Source organism: Moschus berezovskii, chromosome 27 (genome assembly GCF_049115385.1).
Source record: "Moschus berezovskii isolate FMDL1 chromosome 27, NW_MosBer_1.0, whole genome shotgun sequence".
Classification (NCBI taxonomy): domain Eukaryota; kingdom Metazoa; phylum Chordata; class Mammalia; order Artiodactyla; family Moschidae; genus Moschus; species Moschus berezovskii.
This window is the reverse complement of record NC_142486.1, coordinates 40,959,975-40,977,133: the sequence shown is the minus strand read 5'-3', so window position 1 is coordinate 40,977,133 and position 17,159 is coordinate 40,959,975. Positions and strand designations below refer to the sequence as shown.

Genomic DNA, 17,159 nt, shown 5'->3' with positions numbered 1-17,159 from the left:
CCGTCAGAGGGAGCCTGTGGGCAGCAGAGCCCTTGGCCTCTGGGTCGGGGTGGACCCAGGCCCAGGCCTCCTGTAGCCCTCCCGGCCTTGCAGCACCACCGGCTGCAGGAGGCCGCCAGCTGCCAGCTGTGTTGGAAGGTGACCCCACTCGCTCTGCCTGTGTACTGCAGAGTGAGCCTCGCGCCCACTGGTTACTGAGGGTCCCGCCGGCACATGGCGTCCAGGCAGAAGGGCTCCCCAGGGCTCCTGCCGGGTGTGTGAGCCTCAGAGCTGTGGGGTGGGGGCGCCTCCCAGATGGCCCCTCGTGTCCTCACCACGTCTCTCCTCCTCCTGCGTTGTCTGAAATCGTCCTCTCTTAATAAACCATAGTCTTTTATGTTTTAGTTCATAGGTGTGTTTTGTTTGATTTCTTTTAACAATTACTTTTAAGTTCTTTTTATTTTATGCTGTAGGTTTTCAGGTTTTCCTAATTTTTTAATTTGTTTTGTTGTTTTTGTTTTGTTTTTTGTTTTTATGTACTGTACTTTCAGTGTTTTAACCAAACAGTTGTGGCTCCTCATGGGAGGCACGGCCGCTGGGATGTGGGTTCTTTGCATTTGGAGGCCACTGCTGCACGTTGGTGTTAGAGGTTGGCAGGTTTCTTTAGGTAAGTGGTGGCCAGGGGGAGTGTCCTGTGGGTAAGTGGTGGCCTGTTGTAGGGCGACGGACAGCTCGGGGAGCCAGGGAGGCCTGGTGATGCCGCCTTGCCCTGCAGTGATCACCAGGGTCAGGAGGCCCAGGGAGCAAAAGCGTTCAAGTCACGGACAGGCAGGGAGCATGGCCGTTGAGTCAGGTGGTCTGGAAAGTTGTGCTTCCGTGTGGCGCAGGCTCACGTGGCGCCCGTCCTTGTGAAATCCCGGGACAGCAGCCTCACGCACTGCTGTCCTCGGGCACCAGCAGGAGCCCTCCCCATGGGTCACCCAGGCGCCTCTGTCGCGTGGGCAGACAGAGCACACGGGGCCGTCACAGAGGCCCGCAACATGCATGGTGCTGTGAGGAGGAAGGGATTTGTCTTTTACAAACTGGCCCTAGCCTGCAGATCCCAAAGCCAAATCAAAAGTGTTTGCAGGCGACCTCTCACCATGACCCATTGGCAACGCAGCCAGGTGTGGTTGGCTGGGGGGCCATCCTGTGCCCCACTTCCACCCACCCCCAGCTCTGGCTCTGGCCACCACAAGTGTCTCCAGACACCACCAAGTGTCCCCTGGGGACACAGCCGCCGGGACAGAAGCCCCTCCTAGCTGTGACGTGGATGTGAGGCTCCTGGTGGAGGCGTCTCAGCCCAGGAGGGGTGACACCTGGGGAGACCAGGCTGCTCGGGGCAAGGCAGATCTCAGAAGTTCCCAACCAGCTCTGACCCCTGGTCACCTCGAGGCGGCCCCAGGAGCCCAGTTGGCCCTGCCTAGTTACAGGCGGGAGTCCCAGCTTCCCTCCAGCTTCACGGAGAAGGCCGCACCCCCACCATCGGGTCCTCTGGAAGCGCCAAGGGGAATGTGTGCCCGGAGGGGACACAGGGCTGTCCCCTCCGAGACTGTGCCCCGAGAGACTGCGGGCCCCGGGCTCAGTTCACAGAAGATTAGGGGCTGCTGCTATTGAGGTTTCCCAGGAAAGATGGATAGAGGGGAGCACAGTATTCAGACAGCGTGTTCTGTCTCCAGGGAGATCCTTAAGGTCAACAGTCAATGGCAGTTTTTACTAATCTGGTCTTTTTGCACTCCTGAAATATTTGGGGGACATCCCATTCTGCGGAAGTCGGGTTTCAACTTGTTTGCACTTGCGCAGGTGTCGAAGGCAAACTTCGGTTCAGCTGGGCCGTGGAGGTTAAGTGAAGCCTGTCCCCTGGTGTCTCTTTGTTGGGGAGGGGCCACCGCTGACAGAATCGGGGCGTCACAGCCCCTGACTGTGGCCAGGGCAGGAGGGGTCCACCCTCGAGGGCCTCGCAGAGGAGTGGTAACTTGGTCAGAAGGCACGCCGACCTCCCCAGCCCCCTTCCCTGCTGGGGGGCCTCTGCCCTTCCCTGGGCTGTGGCTTAGCTCTGTCCACCCTCCGGCTGCAAGGGGTTACTGGCCCCATCCACATAACTTTGTGTCTGTCCTGGGGAAGCCTTTTAAATAAGCTGTACCTGCCCCTAGAGAGCCAGAGGCTGCAGCCAGATGAGCCGAGTGATGGGAGGAATCAGCTCGATGGGAGAGAAGTGTCCCCCTGTCCCATTCACTCTGGCCCCAAGTGCTGTGTTACTGCAGCGTGGCAAAGACCCCAAGTGAGGGGACCTCGAGGCAGTGGATGTTACCCACCCACCCACCCTGCGTGGTCCAGCCGGCCTCCCAGGGGCAAGACCCACGCCTCGAGCCTCCCTCTCCCTGTGTTTGGCCCCAGTGTCCGCAGGATGAGATGTCCGAGTCGGGCCAGTCCTCAGCAGCGGCCACACCCAGCACCACGGGCACCAAGTCCAACACGCCCACATCCTCCGTGCCCTCGGCCGCGGTCACGCCCCTCAGCGAGGGCCTGCAGCCGCTGGGCGACTACGGCGGCTCCAAGAACAGCAAGCGGGCGCGGGAGAAGCGCAACAGCCGCAACATGGAGGTGCAGGTCACTCAGGAGATGCGCAACGTCAGCATAGGTACCGCACGCGGCCCCGGCCACAGAAGAGCCCTCCCCGACCTGCCCGCCCACGCTGGCCTGGCCTGGGGTCTCCAGACAAGGGGGCCCCAGGGTAGCCACAGGGAGTGCCAGGAGCGCCAGCCACCCCCAACCCAGGCTCCACTGCGTCCCCAGGCATGGGCAGCAGTGACGAGTGGTCTGACGTCCAGGATATCATCGACTCCACCCCGGAGCTGGACATGGGCCGGGAGCCCCGCCTGGACCGCACGGGCAGCAGGTGCTTGCTGGGCCCAGAGCCTGTGCTGGGGGTCGGTGCCACTGAGGGAGGTGCCCGCAGCCCTTCGAGGGGGAAACACCTGGGGTGCTGACCCAGCACCTGCCACGCCTGCCCCTGTGCCGGCGGAGCTGGCGTCGGCAGTCCCGCAGGGGCGTCCCCACGCTTGGTCCGGCGGTGCTGCCCACTCACTGGCCTCCCTCACCGCGTGTCCTCGCAGCCCAACCCAGGGAATCGTGAACAAGGCTTTCGGCATCAACACCGACTCCCTGTACCACGAGCTGTCGACGGCGGGCTCCGAGGTCATCGGAGACGTGGACGAAGGGGCCGACCTGCTAGGTAACAGAGCCATCCCCGGGCCTGCTGCGGGTGCTCTTGTTTGTGATGAGGGCAGTCTCTGTGAGCTGGGAAGTTCTTTGTACCGGCTGTAAACGTGGAGGGTGCCGCCCTGCAGGGTTTGCGGTTCTCACGGAGTTGAGCCACTAGTTGCAGACGACACCGTCACCCCAAGAACAATCCTGTCCCCGGTAGTCCTCAGCGGCCCCTGCGCCGAGCCCCTCCCACCTTCAGGAGATGTTTTGGGAGGATGGCCGTTGTCAGCTCTTCCAGTTTGTGATGAATGTGCCCAGACAGTCAGCGCCCTCCACAGAGAGAGCCTGTGTAGCCCAGAGGCCGGCCTGGGGCCCTCAGGGCAGTGGCAGCAAGTCCCGCAGTCTCCCAGGTTCCACCCCACCCCCGGACCCAGTACATGTCCAGAGCGGAGCCTTGAGAGGCGGCCTCCTCCCTGAAGCGTCTGTCCCTCTCCGAGCTAGCGAGGCAGGCATCAGGGCCGTGGTTCCAGTGCATCCCCTCCCCATCCCCAGGGGGAGAGTCCTCTCGTTTCTCCTTGGGCTGGGGCAGCAGCTGGAGCTGGCATGGCTGCTCCCTCTGGATGTGTAGCCAGCGGGCTGGTAGCGATCCTCCAGCGGCATCTGGGAGCCCTGCCTTCTGACGTGTGATGGTGTTTGACCAGATGCTGCCCGAAGAGGCAGGGCTGTCCAGCCTCCCGGAGTTTTTGTTGTCAGTCCTGCTGCTGCTGTCTCTCCCCGGACAGACACGCCCGTGGGTGCTCGGGGCATCTCCACAGCGGGTCCCTGTGTGGACAGTGCCGCCCGGCCGGCCTGCCAGTTGCCCCGCACTGCTGGGCCTGACCCGCAGACGAAAGGGGCCTGGCTGGTGTTTTCAGCCGGCACAGCCCTGCCTTTTCTGTCTCGTGGTTCCCAGGAGCTGACTTTTACTTGGGGTGGGGGCTGCAGGCCGCAGCAGCACGGGGGTTCGGCACCAGCGCAGCTCGTGCCCAGCTGTGACACGCAGTCATGTGCATCAGGGTGCAGTGAGGCACATTACGTGACACTCACCACCATCTCAGCTGCCAGGCGCACGCTTCAGGACCGGGAAGTACGTCCACACTCCGTGCAGGAAGGCTGAAAGCGCCCCCTCTAAGATTAGGGACAAGACAAGGATGCCCACTCTGGGCAATAAATGTTTTTAATGGAATCTTTCTTGTAAGCATTATATAAAAATACATATTTTTAAACGTACAAAACTATTAGTATTCAAAAAAAATCTACTAATTAGGAATAATCACCTTTAATATTTTGACATCGTTCTGCTTTTTTACATATTTCAGCTAATATCATATAAATTTAATTTTTAGGCATTTTTCTCAATTTTGGAAAAAGGGTATATGCTGATAATAATGTTAAATAATTATCACACCCTGCCGAGAAGAGAGGAAACACCAAAGCAGCCCCCCCGCCCCTGCCGTGTCATGATGAGAGATCCCTCACCAGCACGTGCGCCCAGGGTATGGGCAGCCACGTATGTCCGGCCTGTTCTCTGTGGCTGATGTTAATGTTCCCCTGAATGACTAAGATTCCGCAGCACGGTTTACCTTCCTTATCTTCACGTGACTGCAAATGACTTGATGGGTTCCATCTTGGTTCTAAATTTTACTGTTTGACTTCCACTCTCATAGCCACTTGCGAGCTTAGGTCTTTGCCGGAGTGTCCAATGATGTCTTCAGGAGAGGTTTCTAGACGGAGGTCCCCCCAGGACAGGTGTGGACTCCTGGGGACAGATTGCAGGCCGGCAGAGCCAGGCACAGCTGGGAGAAGGCACCTGGGTCCAGGCTGTGGTCACTGGAGGGAGCGCCCTTCTGCCGGGGAGGCTGCGAGGGGCTGCGGGCAGCCTCGTGCGCGGCAGAGCTTTTGCACCAGGGCCCCACACACTCGGGAACCGTGCAGGCACAGGACACTGTGTGCTTCCCTGTCGGGGGTGGAGGCCCGCTCCTGGCCACACTGGTGGCAGGGGTCTCAGGGACGATGCTGGGCCCTGGGCCTCGTGCCTTCCCCCGTTCGTGTCATGTGACAAGATTCCTGCACTCATCACGGTCCTTACGAGAAGAGGGACGCCAGCACGCTCTGTGCACGGCCGCCGCTGACCCCTCGCACTGCTGATGGCCCAGTTCCCAGATGAGGAAACCAGGGTCACAAGGGTGAGGTGCATAGGCAGAGCCAGGACTTGACCTCACGCTCAGGCCAGGCAGTGGCCCTGCCCCGACCAGCAGCTTTACGGAGGAGGGATGTCCACACCACGCGATCTATGCGCTCCTCACCATGTGACTTCTGAACACTTCACCCGACCCCAAAACAAGCAGTGGTCCCTGCTACCTGCCCCGACCCTGCACCACTGTTCCACCTCCCGTCTGCAGACGCACCTCCCTGGGCACTTCATGTCAGTGTGTTTTGCATCTGCCCACCTTCATTTAGCGGAATGTCTTTGAGCCTCATCCTTGGAGGAGTGTGTTAGGATCTCATTCCTTTTTTGCAGCTGAATAGCTTTCCAGTGTGTGGACAGACCAAACTTCATGTCTCTGTTCAGACACCAAAGGGCATTTGGGTTGTCTCCCTTTTGGCTGTTGGGACTGAGGCTTCTGCCTTGCTTGTGGCGCCTCACCTGGTTCTTAGAGATCACCGGAGCTCACAGGCCTCCTCGCTCCCTGGCGGCGCTGGGTGGCCCACCCCTGTTGATCCCTCCCACTGGCCAAGTCTCCTGCCCCACGGCCCCAGGCTGCAGAGCTGGCCCCTCCCTTCCATGCCCACGGCTGCAGTGCCGACATTGGGTCCGCTCTCGCTGTGTGGCCGTCCCTCCCGTGTGGCCGTCTCTGCCTTCCCACCTCGGTGCCCCCAGGGCTGGCAGATGCTGTGGCTGGTTGGCCACCTCCTGTGGTTCAGGCAGCACCGCCCTGGATGTCGGTCCCTGTAAACTGCACACCAGTGAGTGTTACCTGGAACCACAGGACTGAAGCAGTAGGTGAAGGTGGGTCACTGGCTCCCAGTGTGATACGCACAGGGTTCCTGGGGTTGGTTCCCTGGAGTGGGAGTGCCTGACCTGATCTTCCCACAGGAGATCCTAACCAGCGCCTCCGATGAGTCTGCTCTGAGGGGCTGCAGGGAGAGCTGTCTTCTCAGCTGGGGGATGGGACCCTGAGTCTCAGCACTTTGTCGGGCAGAAAGCCTCTTGGGCACCACTCAGCTCTGCTGGAATGAGACCCCGCTCCTGGGGGCAATGGGCCTTTGGGGGCCTTTCTGGAGGCTTCAGTGCGAGGAGCACAGGCAGGAGAGGCAGCCCTGAGGAGCTGAGGAGGGTGGAGTGTTCTCGGGATGGGTGGACAGAGCCCCAGAGTGCGGGGCCGGCCCTTTGTCCAGGATGAGCTGGACGGGTGAGCTGGGGCTCTGCTCTTGTGCCCAGAATCTGCCTCAGCTGGAGGACGTGTGCCCAGAAGGTGCCCAATTGTGGCTGACTCAGCATATGTACTGGAGTCGTTGAAAAGCCTCTTGAAAAAATGAAGTCTAATCTAAGCTCACACCATGCACATAAGTAATTTCTAGGTGGATAAAGACTGAATCAAAAATACAAGGATAATAGAACTGGAAGAGGGTATCGGAGAGTATTTTCATAATCTGCGCCTCTCTTCACGGCCAAAGCCTATGTATATGTGGTCTCCATCATTAACATTGAAAGAAGTGACACAACGGGAATTGAGTAGTGGATAAAGTAGGACATTCACAAGACCCACGAGCCTGGAAAGCTGCTCAGCTTCAGGAGTGACACAGCAGTGAGCCGCGAGAGCATGGAGAGGACTCTCCTCACAATGAACATGAAGCGGGTGCCGTCCGCGCCGCGGGTCGGAGGTGACAGGTGACATGGAGGCCATCTGGGCCTGCAGGAGCGAGGTCACTGTTCCTCCGACAGGGCCAAGCGTGCCCACAGGAGCCCGTGCGCGTGCCGTGGTGCCTGCACAGCCCTGGTCAAAACGCCTATCAGAGGAGCTGCGGCAAACTGGGGCGTCTCCACGTGGACACTTTCAAAGTGATGGTTGGAGCAAGTTGCCCGAGACAATGGGGAGTGTGGTCGAGATTTTGTTTTTAAAAAAGTGATGTCTGTGTAGAAAGAGGTCTGAGAAGGAGAACACCAGGTTCTGGAGGCAGCGATGACAGTGCCTCCAGCAGATTCTGTCACCTGTCACTTCCGTCAGATGACTATACCATTTCTTGCTGCGTGAAGGGAACCAAACAGAAGACTATCATTTCATCAAGTCTTCAGCTGGGTAGCGGGGAGCAGTTTGGCACAAAGAAGGGCCTCCCCACCCCATCCTGACTTAGCAATTTCCTCCTGGTGAAGGATAGGGCCTTGGTCTTCTGGCTGTCCTTGACCCGAGGTTTTGCACTTCACCTAGACCTGGGCTGGCCAGGTCCCCCGCCCCCGAGGCCAGGTCTGTGTCGGCAGCTCACCCACTCTGGGGGCGCTTGTGAGGCTGGACGCCCATCACCCCCCACACCCCCCCACACACAGGCTGGCCTCATGGGCGGGTGGCCCTCCTGATGGGTTGGGGGAGCAGAGAGGGCCACGCCTGCCTCAGGCCCGGGGACTGAGGGCCATGCTGTCCCGGCCTCCCCTTTCCCGTGGGGGCCCTGCCTTGAGTGGCAGTTGGAGCCCACAGACCTGGGGCTGTTCGCGCATACTCTTTCGGGCTCTTCAACCCAAAATGGCTGGTCATTGCTGCTTTTTCTTTAACAAGAGCCTCATGATTCTGCTGGTTTCAGTCACCAATTGACCTTTGTCGCTTCCTCCCCGCCCCCCGGTCTCTCCGTGCCTCTCTGGACGTGGCTGCAGGGGAGTTCTCAGGTGTGTATCTCTGCTGTCTGCTTGTGGCCCCCTCTTCCCCGCGGTGGCGTCCCAGTGGTGGGGTGGCACCCTGGGACACCCCAGCTGCAACCCGTCCCCACCCGACCCTGGCGCCAGCCACCAAGGCACACGCGCTTCCGCTGCCAGCCCACTGCTGCTCCGAAGCTTGTTTTGGTTTGCTCCACTAGCTGGGACCTCAACAAGTGAGGGGGAGCTGCCATGCCCTGGACCCGGCCTCTCCTCCGAGGCCCTCTCTTCAGCCTCTGCTGGGCCGATGGTTATCTGGACGCCGCGTGCAGCCCTGTTCTGTGGTGTCTTCCCTCTGTCGGGTGCACCCTGGAAGTCAGGGGTCTTCTGCATGGGGCGCGTGAGCCACGGCCCTGCCCGCCTGCTCTCAGCAGAGGCTCTGGGGCCCTGACCACCCACAGATGGTCATCCCCCACACACCCACTCAAAGGCACCGGGGCCTGGCACAGCTCCCCCTCGTTTGCAGAGACCCTGTCCTTAACCCCCACCCGCTCCCAGGAGTTTACTGTCAGATGTCCGCTGTGCTACCCTGAGCTTCCCCTCGCCACAGCGCTCTTGGCCTGGCGGGCCTCTGTGTTGCCCAAGGGTGACCTTTCTGCCCCGCCATCCCACTCCCACGTGCATCCCTAACCTGACAAGCAGTAGCCCTGACGTCCCCCCGCCTGCTCATCACACGGGCTTAACGCGCTTCTCTTCTCTCCCTCTCCTCCTCCCGCCCTGGTCGCCTGTCTCCCGTGGGACTGGGACGGCACCCATAGTGCGCGATGATTTTTTTGGTAAGGCTGAGGCCCCGGTTCAGTATGCGTTTCCCTACTTCTGGCTTCCTCTGCCTCCCCGACACCCCCTCACGCTTCCCAAGCCATTTGCTTTGTTGAGCCTGATGAGGGGCACGTGGGAGCAGCAGGGCCGTGGCTTTTGGGTGGGGGTGTGGGGCCCCCAGCAGGCGTGGCGAGTGGGCACCTGACCCCCTCAGAGCAGGCCTTCGATGGATTGGGGAGGGCCTCAGCATCTCCGAGCCCCATTCGTTCAGAAGGCCTGCGCCGGGGGCCAGCTGCATCCCACCTGAAGGGCAGGCAGGCCCCACTGGGGACAGGGAGTTTGGAATGGAAACAGCAGGGGACTCAGGCTGGGCACACTGTGCGGGGTCACCTCGTGCCGCGGCCGCATTAGGCTGTGGGGGGAACTGTGCAGGAGGCTGTCCTAAAGGATGAGCCGTGTTCTGGGGCTTTCTGGCCTCCTGGGCCCCCACGAGGCACCCGCCCTGGGAGCACTGCCCTCCTCACTCCCGCCTTTGCCCTCTGCGGGCCCTGCCCTTGGGCCAGGTCCCCCAAGTCTGCTCCAAGCCCGCTGAGGGCTGTACCTGCATGGGCCATCCCTCCCCCTGGGCCCGGGGCCCTGTCCCATCACCACAACTGCAGCCTCCGTGCTCCTGGGGGAGGGTGGTGACGCTGGGCAGGGCAGGCAGAGATGAAGGAGGTTGTGCAGAGGCCCTTGGGGTGCTGTCCAGGACCTGCTGGTGCGCAGACTTCATGTCGGTAGACAGCTGGAATCCCCATCGCTGAGCTCCAGAAGTCCGCCCAGGGCTGCGGTGTCTACCAGGACCCAGGGACCTGCCCAGTGCCCTGCAGAGGCCAGGCCGAGACCCCACGGGCTCACATGTAGCAGGTCCTTCCCTGACTGCGTTGCTTGGTGGAAAGCCTGCACCGTGACCAGCAGCGGCCTCTCCCAGGGTGGCCCAGCCTGTTGTCTTTCTGCAGTTCGGGTTTCTGGTCCTTGGCCCCTCGCGTCAGCCCCAAAGGGTGGAGTCCTTCCAGCGTGGGCTGTGGCCCTCCCCTAGGGGGACATTTGTTACTCTGAGGCAGGGATGGGCATCAGGGTCTGGCTTCACCAGGCACATGTGACAACTCCATGCCCTTTGTTTCAGGAATGGGCAAGGAAGTGGGGAATTTGCTGCTGGAGAACTCACAGCTTCTAGAAACCAAGTAAGAATGCCCTCCCGCCATGGGCCAGGGGCTCCTGTAACAGCTGCAGCCACCTAGCCTGCAGGGTGGCCTGCAGGGAAAACCTGGACCGCTGGACTGCGCCCACCTTCCTAGGGAGAGGGTGGCGGGGTCACAGCCTCTCACCACAAGCTGTCACCACTCATTCACTTTTGGCACCAGGGTGTGTGTGCTCAGATCACCAGGGTGGGCAGCCCCCCTGAGAGCCCATCCCTTAATACACACAGCAGCTCGCCTTTCTCTGCCTTTTCAAAGAAACGCTCTGAACGTGGTGAAAAACGACCTCATCGCCAAGGTGGACCAGCTGTCGGGGGAACAGGAGGCGCTGAAGGGGGACTTGGAGGCCGCCAGGCAGGCCAAGCTCAGACTGGAGAACCGCATCAAAGACCTGGAGGAGGAGCTGAGGAGGTGGGCGTGGCCCGCGGGGCGAGGCTCCCGTGGGGGCGGGGCTCCCTTGGGGTGCGGGCGGGGCCGGGCGTGGAGGGCGGGGTCTGGCCCTGCCCTGGGCGCGCCTTCCTCTCGCCTGCGGGAGTTCTGCACGAGGGACAGCGCTCCGTCGTGGGTGTCCCTCATCCAGAGGCTGAACCGGCCCTTCCCGCCGCGCTTACACGCGGCCTTTCGCTCAGGAGGAGGGGAGAGGGGAAAGGGCCTCTAGCCGCTGTGGGTCCCGGCGCTTCCCCCTGCCCTCGCCCTCAGTCAGCCCAGGAAAGGCTGGGGTCCCCCCTCAGCGCTCTGCACCCCCCTGTGGCCTTTTCCTCCATCGTCACCCCACTCTCCCGACAGGGTGCCTCTGGCTGCAGACAGGAAAGGGAGGTGTGAGGGGCGGGCCTGAGGCAGGGGGCGCCTGCACGGGGTCTGTGGGGCCCCGGGCCAGGTCTCCCCTAGCCAGCACTGCCTTCCCACCAGCGCTTGGCCGGCTGACTTGGAGGTCCTCTTACTCGGCCGGGCTTCGGGGAGCACATGGGCGTGGGGCCTGGGGGTCCGCAGGGCGCCGGCAGGAACGCTCAGGGCCTAGAGCTGGAGGGGAGAGCCCTGCGAGCAGCCGAGAGGTGGGACACAGCCCCGGTGGTGCCCGGGGGGCCTCACTCCCACCCCGCTTCCGTCCTCATCCCTCAGAGTGAAGTCGGAGGCTATCACTGCCCACCGTGAACCCAAAGAAGAGGTGGAGGATGTAAGCAGCTGTCTCTGTACAGAATTGGTATATTCCACTATTAACGTGCAGGGCGGGGTGGGGCGGGGCGCGGGGGCGGGGGGCGGGGCGTGGTGGGGCGGTCAGCGGGATGCCCTAGTTCCGGTCTCTGGGCCCTCTTCACACTTCCTTTGTGAAGCCTGCACCCAGCAGCAGCACCCCCACCCTGGACTCTATGAGGTCAGAACCAGCCCCCCTCTCTGTGGGATGCCACCTCACCCAGGTCCTAGCAGCTGTGGATTGCCCGCAGTCACAGGCGGGCTTTCCCTGCTCACCAGCCAGGTAGCTGGGCCTCTAACCTGGGATGACATTTGGATGCTGACCTCACACTCATCAGCTGTTACTATGGGGTCGTGTGACACACCTATCGGGAGACCAATCCCACAGCCATCACCTGGGAAACTAGCTGCTCACCTGGCCCACCCTATGCAGCCCCCCCCTGCAGATAATCTAGGAGGGGACAGAGCCACAGCCGCAGCTGCTGCTCCCCGAGGCCCACCCACCTGGGGCCTGGTGGGGGAGGTGCCCGATCGGTGCGTTGGCCTTGTATGGAGCCTGAGGCTGCAAGCACACCTGTGAACTCCAAGTGCCGGTGGTAGGGGCACTCAGGGAGGGCGACCCCAGGTAGGACCGCCTGAGGACACGGTTCTGCCAGGGACGGCAGCTCCACGAGTACCTCAAGCGATGGGTTCTGACGTAGTGACCCAGGTCCTGCTCACCAGACCTCCCCCAGATCCTCTCTTACTGCTGGTCCCACCTGTTAGCCTTGATGGGGGCGTTTGCAATTGCCAGGAGCTTCTAGGGAAACACACCGCGTAGTGGCCCTGGAGTGTGCCACATGGCCTTCTAGGAAGAAGGGTCCCACGCCCAGCCCTCCCCACCACGTTGCCTGAGCCTATGGGGAAGCCGCCCTGGGCAGGCCCCTCCCCGCTGAGCAGCGGCGCTCTCCCCGCAGGACAAGATCCCCATGGCGCAGCGCCGCCGCTTCACACGGGTGGAGATGGCCCGCGTGCTCATGGAGCGCAACCAGTACAAGGAGCGGCTGATGGAGCTGCAGGAGGCTGTGCGGTGGACCGAGATGATCCGGTGGGCCACCGCGGCCGGGCCGGGGGGCGCCGCGCCCACAGGGCCCAGGGAGGGGGCTGCGGCTGACCTCCCTATCCCTCTCTCCTCCCGAAGGATCGAGGGTGCCAGGCCCTCCCTGGTGGGTCTGCAGGGGCAAGCAGAGCCAGACCTCTGGTGCAGCCCTGGTCTGGCCAATGGATGCAGCCTCTGGGCTAGAGAGAGGCTGGGGCACATCAGGGCCAGCGCAGCAGGGTCCCTCTAGGAAGTGATGGGTGACACCCAGGAACCCCTCCCGTGCTTGTGTCCAGTGGGAGGGTCTGAAGCAAGGGAGGCAGGAGGGCCCAGTGATGGCGCGGGGGCTGGCTGGACTGGGCTGGGCTGAGCAGGGCCTCTCCCCCTACCCCTTCCCTGCAGAGCATCCCGCGAGCACCCGTCTGTCCAAGAGAAGAAGAAGTCCACCATCTGGCAGTTGTGAGTTGGGGGCTATGGGCGGATGTGGGCAGTGGCCGCTGGGGAGGCCACCTCTTGGGCCTGCCCTCACTCCCTGTGCCTCGCCGGCAGTTTCAGCCGCCTCTTCAGCTCCTCGTCCAGCCCGCCTCCGGCCAAGCGGTCATACCCCTCCGTGAACATCCATTACAAGTCGCCCACTACTGCCGGCTTCAGCCAGCGCCGCAACCACGGCATGTGCCAGAGCTCGGCGGGCAGCCGGCCCCTGGAGTTCTTCCCAGATGAGTGAGTCTCCTGGGCCCTCCCCTCCGGCCCCCACCGTGCTTCTCTGGGGTCCCACCGAGGCGTGCACACCTATGAGAGCACTGGGCATCCCTGGTCGAGGTCATGCTCCCCCCACTCCCTCCACGCGGTCTCAGGGGCTGGGCCTTGCTCCTCTGGTGACCCCCACCAGGCAGCCAGCAGCGACCCTAGGCCCCACCGGGCGGCTCCGGCACCCTCTGCTCCACAGAGATTCTCGGAGTTGACAGGAACTTTTCCTGCAGCATTGAGCTTCTTCCTGGGGAATCAGTTTGTGTTTGGAATTTTGTGCTGTCCTTAGTTTTGAAGCTAAGAATCTGGGTCCAGGGCCGAATGGGGAATTCTGTGCCAGGTCAGAAGCCCGTTTCCGCAGAAGGGAGGGGGAAGGAGGGGACGTGGCCGTGGGTGACGGCGACAGGGGCACCTGGACCGGGGCAGCTGCTGGAATGGCCTCCAAGCCGTCAGATGCGCGCCCGGTGGGGGCGGTGCAGGTCCAGGAAGGGGAGCCCCGGGGCACGGGCGCCCTCCCGCAGACCCAGTGACCCGCCCTCCCTTCCCCGCCAGCGATTGCACGTCGTCCGCGCGGCGGGAGCAGAAGCGCGAGCAGTACCGCCAGGTGCGCGAGCACGTGCGCAATGACGACGGGCGGCTGCAGGCCTGCGGCTGGAGTCTGCCGGCCAAGTACAAGCAGGTGCTGGGGCGGGGCGGGGCGGGGCGGGGGCCCAAGTACAATCTGGGGCGGGGCGGGGCGGTCCCAGGTGCGCGCCCGCAGGACCCCACAGCAGACCGCAGCCGCACGCCGGTGAGCCGGCTCGGCCTGGCACCCACAGCGCGCGCGGCCCTGTTCCTGCAGCTGAGTCCCAACGGGGGCCAGGAGGACACCCGCATGAAGAATGTGCCGGTCCCCGTGTACTGCCGCCCTTTGGTGGAGAAGGACCCGACCATGAAGGTGAGGCCCCGGAGTACGCCAGGCGGCAGAGGCCCCCAGAAGCTACGTCCAGGAGGGCGGGGAAGCCGGGGGAGGCCGGCTCCCAGACCTCAAGGCCGCCTTCCCCCAGCTGTGGTGTGCCGCGGGCGTCAACCTGAGCGGCTGGAAGCTGAGTGAGGACGGCCCTGGGAATGGAGTCAAGTCCACACCGGGCCGCGACCCTCTGACCTGCGACCGGGAAGTGGAAGGAGAGGCCAAGAGCAACCACGCGTCCCCCGAGAAGAAGAAGGTCAGAGTAGCAGGCGTCGGGTAGCAGGCGTCAGGTAGCAGGGTAGCAGAGGGCTCTGTCGCGTCTAGTCTGGAGGACAGCTGGGGACAGTGGCCGGATACCCGGCTCACCTGAGGTCCGCTGCGGGTGGCCGGGGCAGCGAGGAGGGGTGGAGGTTTAGGGCAGCCAGGCTGGAGCAGCGTCTCTGCCCGCTGGGGACCTGGACTAGGGGCTGGATGCTGGGGCTTCACCTCCAGGCTTGAGGTGGGAGTCCACGCCTTAATGCTGGGAGCTTAGCTTTCCTCTGGGGAGGCAAGGCCCTGAGTGCCTGGACCTAGACAGAGTACAGTTCTGCCTTCTTGCCGTCCTGGTCACAGGGGAGGGTGTTCAGGTGCCCAGAGGCCATGGGCAAGGCCAGATCCTGAGAGATTGTGGGGCCTCCTCAGTGGCCCCCGTTGCTGCCAGAGTAGTGGGCGCCCCAGCCTGTCCCTGTGCTTGGAAACAGGCCAAGGAGCTCCCTGAGGCGGATGCCACCTCCAGCCGCGTGTGGATCCTCACCAGCACACTGACCACCAGCAAAGTGGTGGTCATCGACGCCAACCAGCCAGGCACCGTTGTGGACCAGTTCACCGTGTGCAATGCCCACGTGCTGTGCATCTCCAGCATCCCCGGTGGGTGCTGGGTCCCCAGGGTGGGCGTCCAGCGGGGAGCTCACTGCCCCGTCCTGTCCTGACAGAGGTGGAGACCCCAGTGCGGCGCTCCCCCGGGACGAGGAGCTGGGGTGGTGGTACAGGGGCCCCTCCCTTCCCGGACACCCGCCCTGGGACTGGAGCTGGGGGGTGTCATGGGGGCCCCTCAGAGCGGGGTGACGGCTCTGACTCCCTCCAGCCGCCAGCGACGGCGACTACCCTCCAGGGGAGATCTTCCTGGACAGTGATGTGAACCCCGAGGACTCAGGCACGGACGGGGTGCTGGCGGGCATCACGCTGGTGGGCTGTGCCACACGCTGCAACGTACCACGCAGCAACTGCTCCTCCCGGGGGGACACCCCAGTGCTGGACAAGGGCCAGGGTGAGTCCTGGGCCCAGGGGACACCCCAGTGCTGGACGAGGGCCAGGGTGAGGCCTGGGCCCGGGGGACACCCCAGTGCTGGACGAGGGCCAGGGTGAGGCCTGGGCCCGGGGGACACCCCAGTGCTGGACGAGGGCCAGGGTGAGTCCCAAGCCAGGCCCGTGGCCGTCCCCTCATCCCTCTCTTCCACAGGGGAGGTGTCGGCTGTCGCCAATGGGAAGGTCAACCCGGCTCCATCCACGGAGGAGGCCACGGAGGCCACAGAGGTGCCAGATGCAGGGCCCAGCGAGGCAGAGGCAGCCGCCGTGCGGCCTGGACCCCTCACGGAGCATGTCTTTACAGACCCGGCCCCCACCCCACCCCCCAGCGCCCAGCCTGACAGGTGGGCTCTCTCAGGATGGGGCAGTGGGAGTTGGGGGGACTGGCGGGGGTGGGGCCAGGCTTCCATGGACCTCCCTGGAGCCGCCACCCTCCCCACAGTGAGAACGGGCCAGAGGCTGACGTGAGTGGCACACAGCCCGAGCCGGAGCCCAGCGGGGACCCCGCGGGCAGCACCAGCGCCGCGCCTACCATGTGGCTGGGAGCCCAGAACGGCTGGTAGGCGGGGCCATGGGGGTCGGGGTGGGGAGGGCGCCCCGGGCACCCCCGCCCACCGGCCTCCTCCTGCAGGCTCTACGTGCACTCAGCTGTGGCCAACTGGAAGAAGTGTCTGCACTCCATCAAGCTGAAGGACTCGGTGCTGAGCCTGGTGTGCGTGACCTCGCTGGGGCGGGTGGGCAGGGAGGGCCAAGGGCGGTAGCCTGAGCCCAACTGTGACCTGCCCTCCCGTCACAGGCACGTGAAGGGGCGTGTGCTGGTGGCTCTGGCCGATGGGACGCTGGCCATCTTCCACCGGGGTGAAGGTGAGACTGGCTTGGGGGTGCAGGGGGACCTGACATGCCCTCGGGGCGTGACCCCCCCCCCATGTGAGCAGAGGCAGCGCAGCCAGGCCTGAGCAGGGCTCGCGGGCTCTCTACAGATGGCCAGTGGGACCTGAGCAACTACCACCTGATGGACCTGGGCCACCCGCACCACTCCATCCGCTGCATGGCCGTCGTGCACGACCGCGTCTGGTGTGGCTACAAGAACAAGGTGCACGTCATCCAGCCCAAGACCATGCAGATCGAGGTGAGTGCGGCAGGGCTCCCCACGCAGGGGCTTCGTGGGGTCGCAGGAAACGCCCTCAGGGGTGCGACTGCTTTGTCCAAGGTTGTGGGCCAGCAAAGGGCGGCCGGGCTGTGAATGCCCATCTGGAGCAGAATGTGGAGCCCGCCTGCCGCTTTCCCCTGACCCAGCAGTCTCAGTCTGCGCGGGCCCCAGACACCTCCCACGGCACGGCTGTGGGGAGGTCCCGGGGCCCCCAGGAGGGCAATGAGTCCCTGAAAGGTGGCCATGAGCTGCCTCGGGGACACTCGGCTGTGGCAGCTTCAGGGACCCCGCCCCGCCCCGCTGACGAGCTGCCCTGACCCCGCAGAAGTCATTCGATGCCCACCCACGGCGGGAGAGCCAGGTGCGGCAGCTGGCATGGATTGGCGACGGGGTCTGGGTGTCCATCCGCCTGGACTCCACCCTGCGGCTCTACCACGCCCACACCCACCAGCACCTGCAGGACGTGGACATTGAGCCCTACGTCAGCAAGATGCTGGGTGAGGGCGGCCAGCCAGCATGTGGGGGTGGGGGCC

General features: G+C 63.5%; 1 protein-coding gene across 13 annotated transcripts in view; it reads left to right on the top strand.

Annotated features, from left to right (window-relative positions):
* MAPK8IP3 (mitogen-activated protein kinase 8 interacting protein 3) overlaps positions 1-17,159 on the top strand; it is a 44,941-nt gene that overhangs the window by 25,002 nt on the left and 2,780 nt on the right. For 8 of the 13 annotated variants that reach the window (XM_088833288.1, XM_088833287.1, XM_055409132.2 and 5 more), the window contains 21 exons: positions 2,416-2,659; positions 2,815-2,917; positions 3,135-3,253; positions 8,132-8,143; positions 10,095-10,152; positions 10,426-10,578; positions 11,287-11,368; positions 12,315-12,445; positions 12,839-12,895; positions 12,986-13,156; positions 13,736-13,862; positions 14,025-14,120; positions 14,230-14,388; positions 14,873-15,038; positions 15,256-15,438; positions 15,631-15,820; positions 15,919-16,035; positions 16,108-16,188; positions 16,273-16,340; positions 16,457-16,605; positions 16,952-17,123. In XM_088833288.1, the coding sequence (XP_088689414.1) occupies positions 2,416-2,659; positions 2,815-2,917; positions 3,135-3,253; positions 8,132-8,143; positions 10,095-10,152; positions 10,426-10,578; positions 11,287-11,368; positions 12,315-12,445; positions 12,839-12,895; positions 12,986-13,156; positions 13,736-13,862; positions 14,025-14,120; positions 14,230-14,388; positions 14,873-15,038; positions 15,256-15,438; positions 15,631-15,820; positions 15,919-16,035; positions 16,108-16,188; positions 16,273-16,340; positions 16,457-16,605; positions 16,952-17,123 (2,638 nt within the window). Of the gene's footprint in view, positions 1-527; positions 647-2,415; positions 2,660-2,814; positions 2,918-3,134; positions 3,254-8,131; positions 8,144-8,845; positions 8,947-10,094; positions 10,153-10,425; positions 10,579-11,286; positions 11,369-12,314; positions 12,446-12,838; positions 12,896-12,985; positions 13,157-13,735; positions 13,863-14,024; positions 14,121-14,229; positions 14,389-14,872; positions 15,039-15,255; positions 15,439-15,630; positions 15,821-15,918; positions 16,036-16,107; positions 16,189-16,272; positions 16,341-16,456; positions 16,606-16,951; positions 17,124-17,159 lie in introns of those variants that run through there. The other 5 variants (XM_088833294.1, XM_088833289.1, XM_088833295.1 and 2 more) reach the window with 5 other exon arrangements.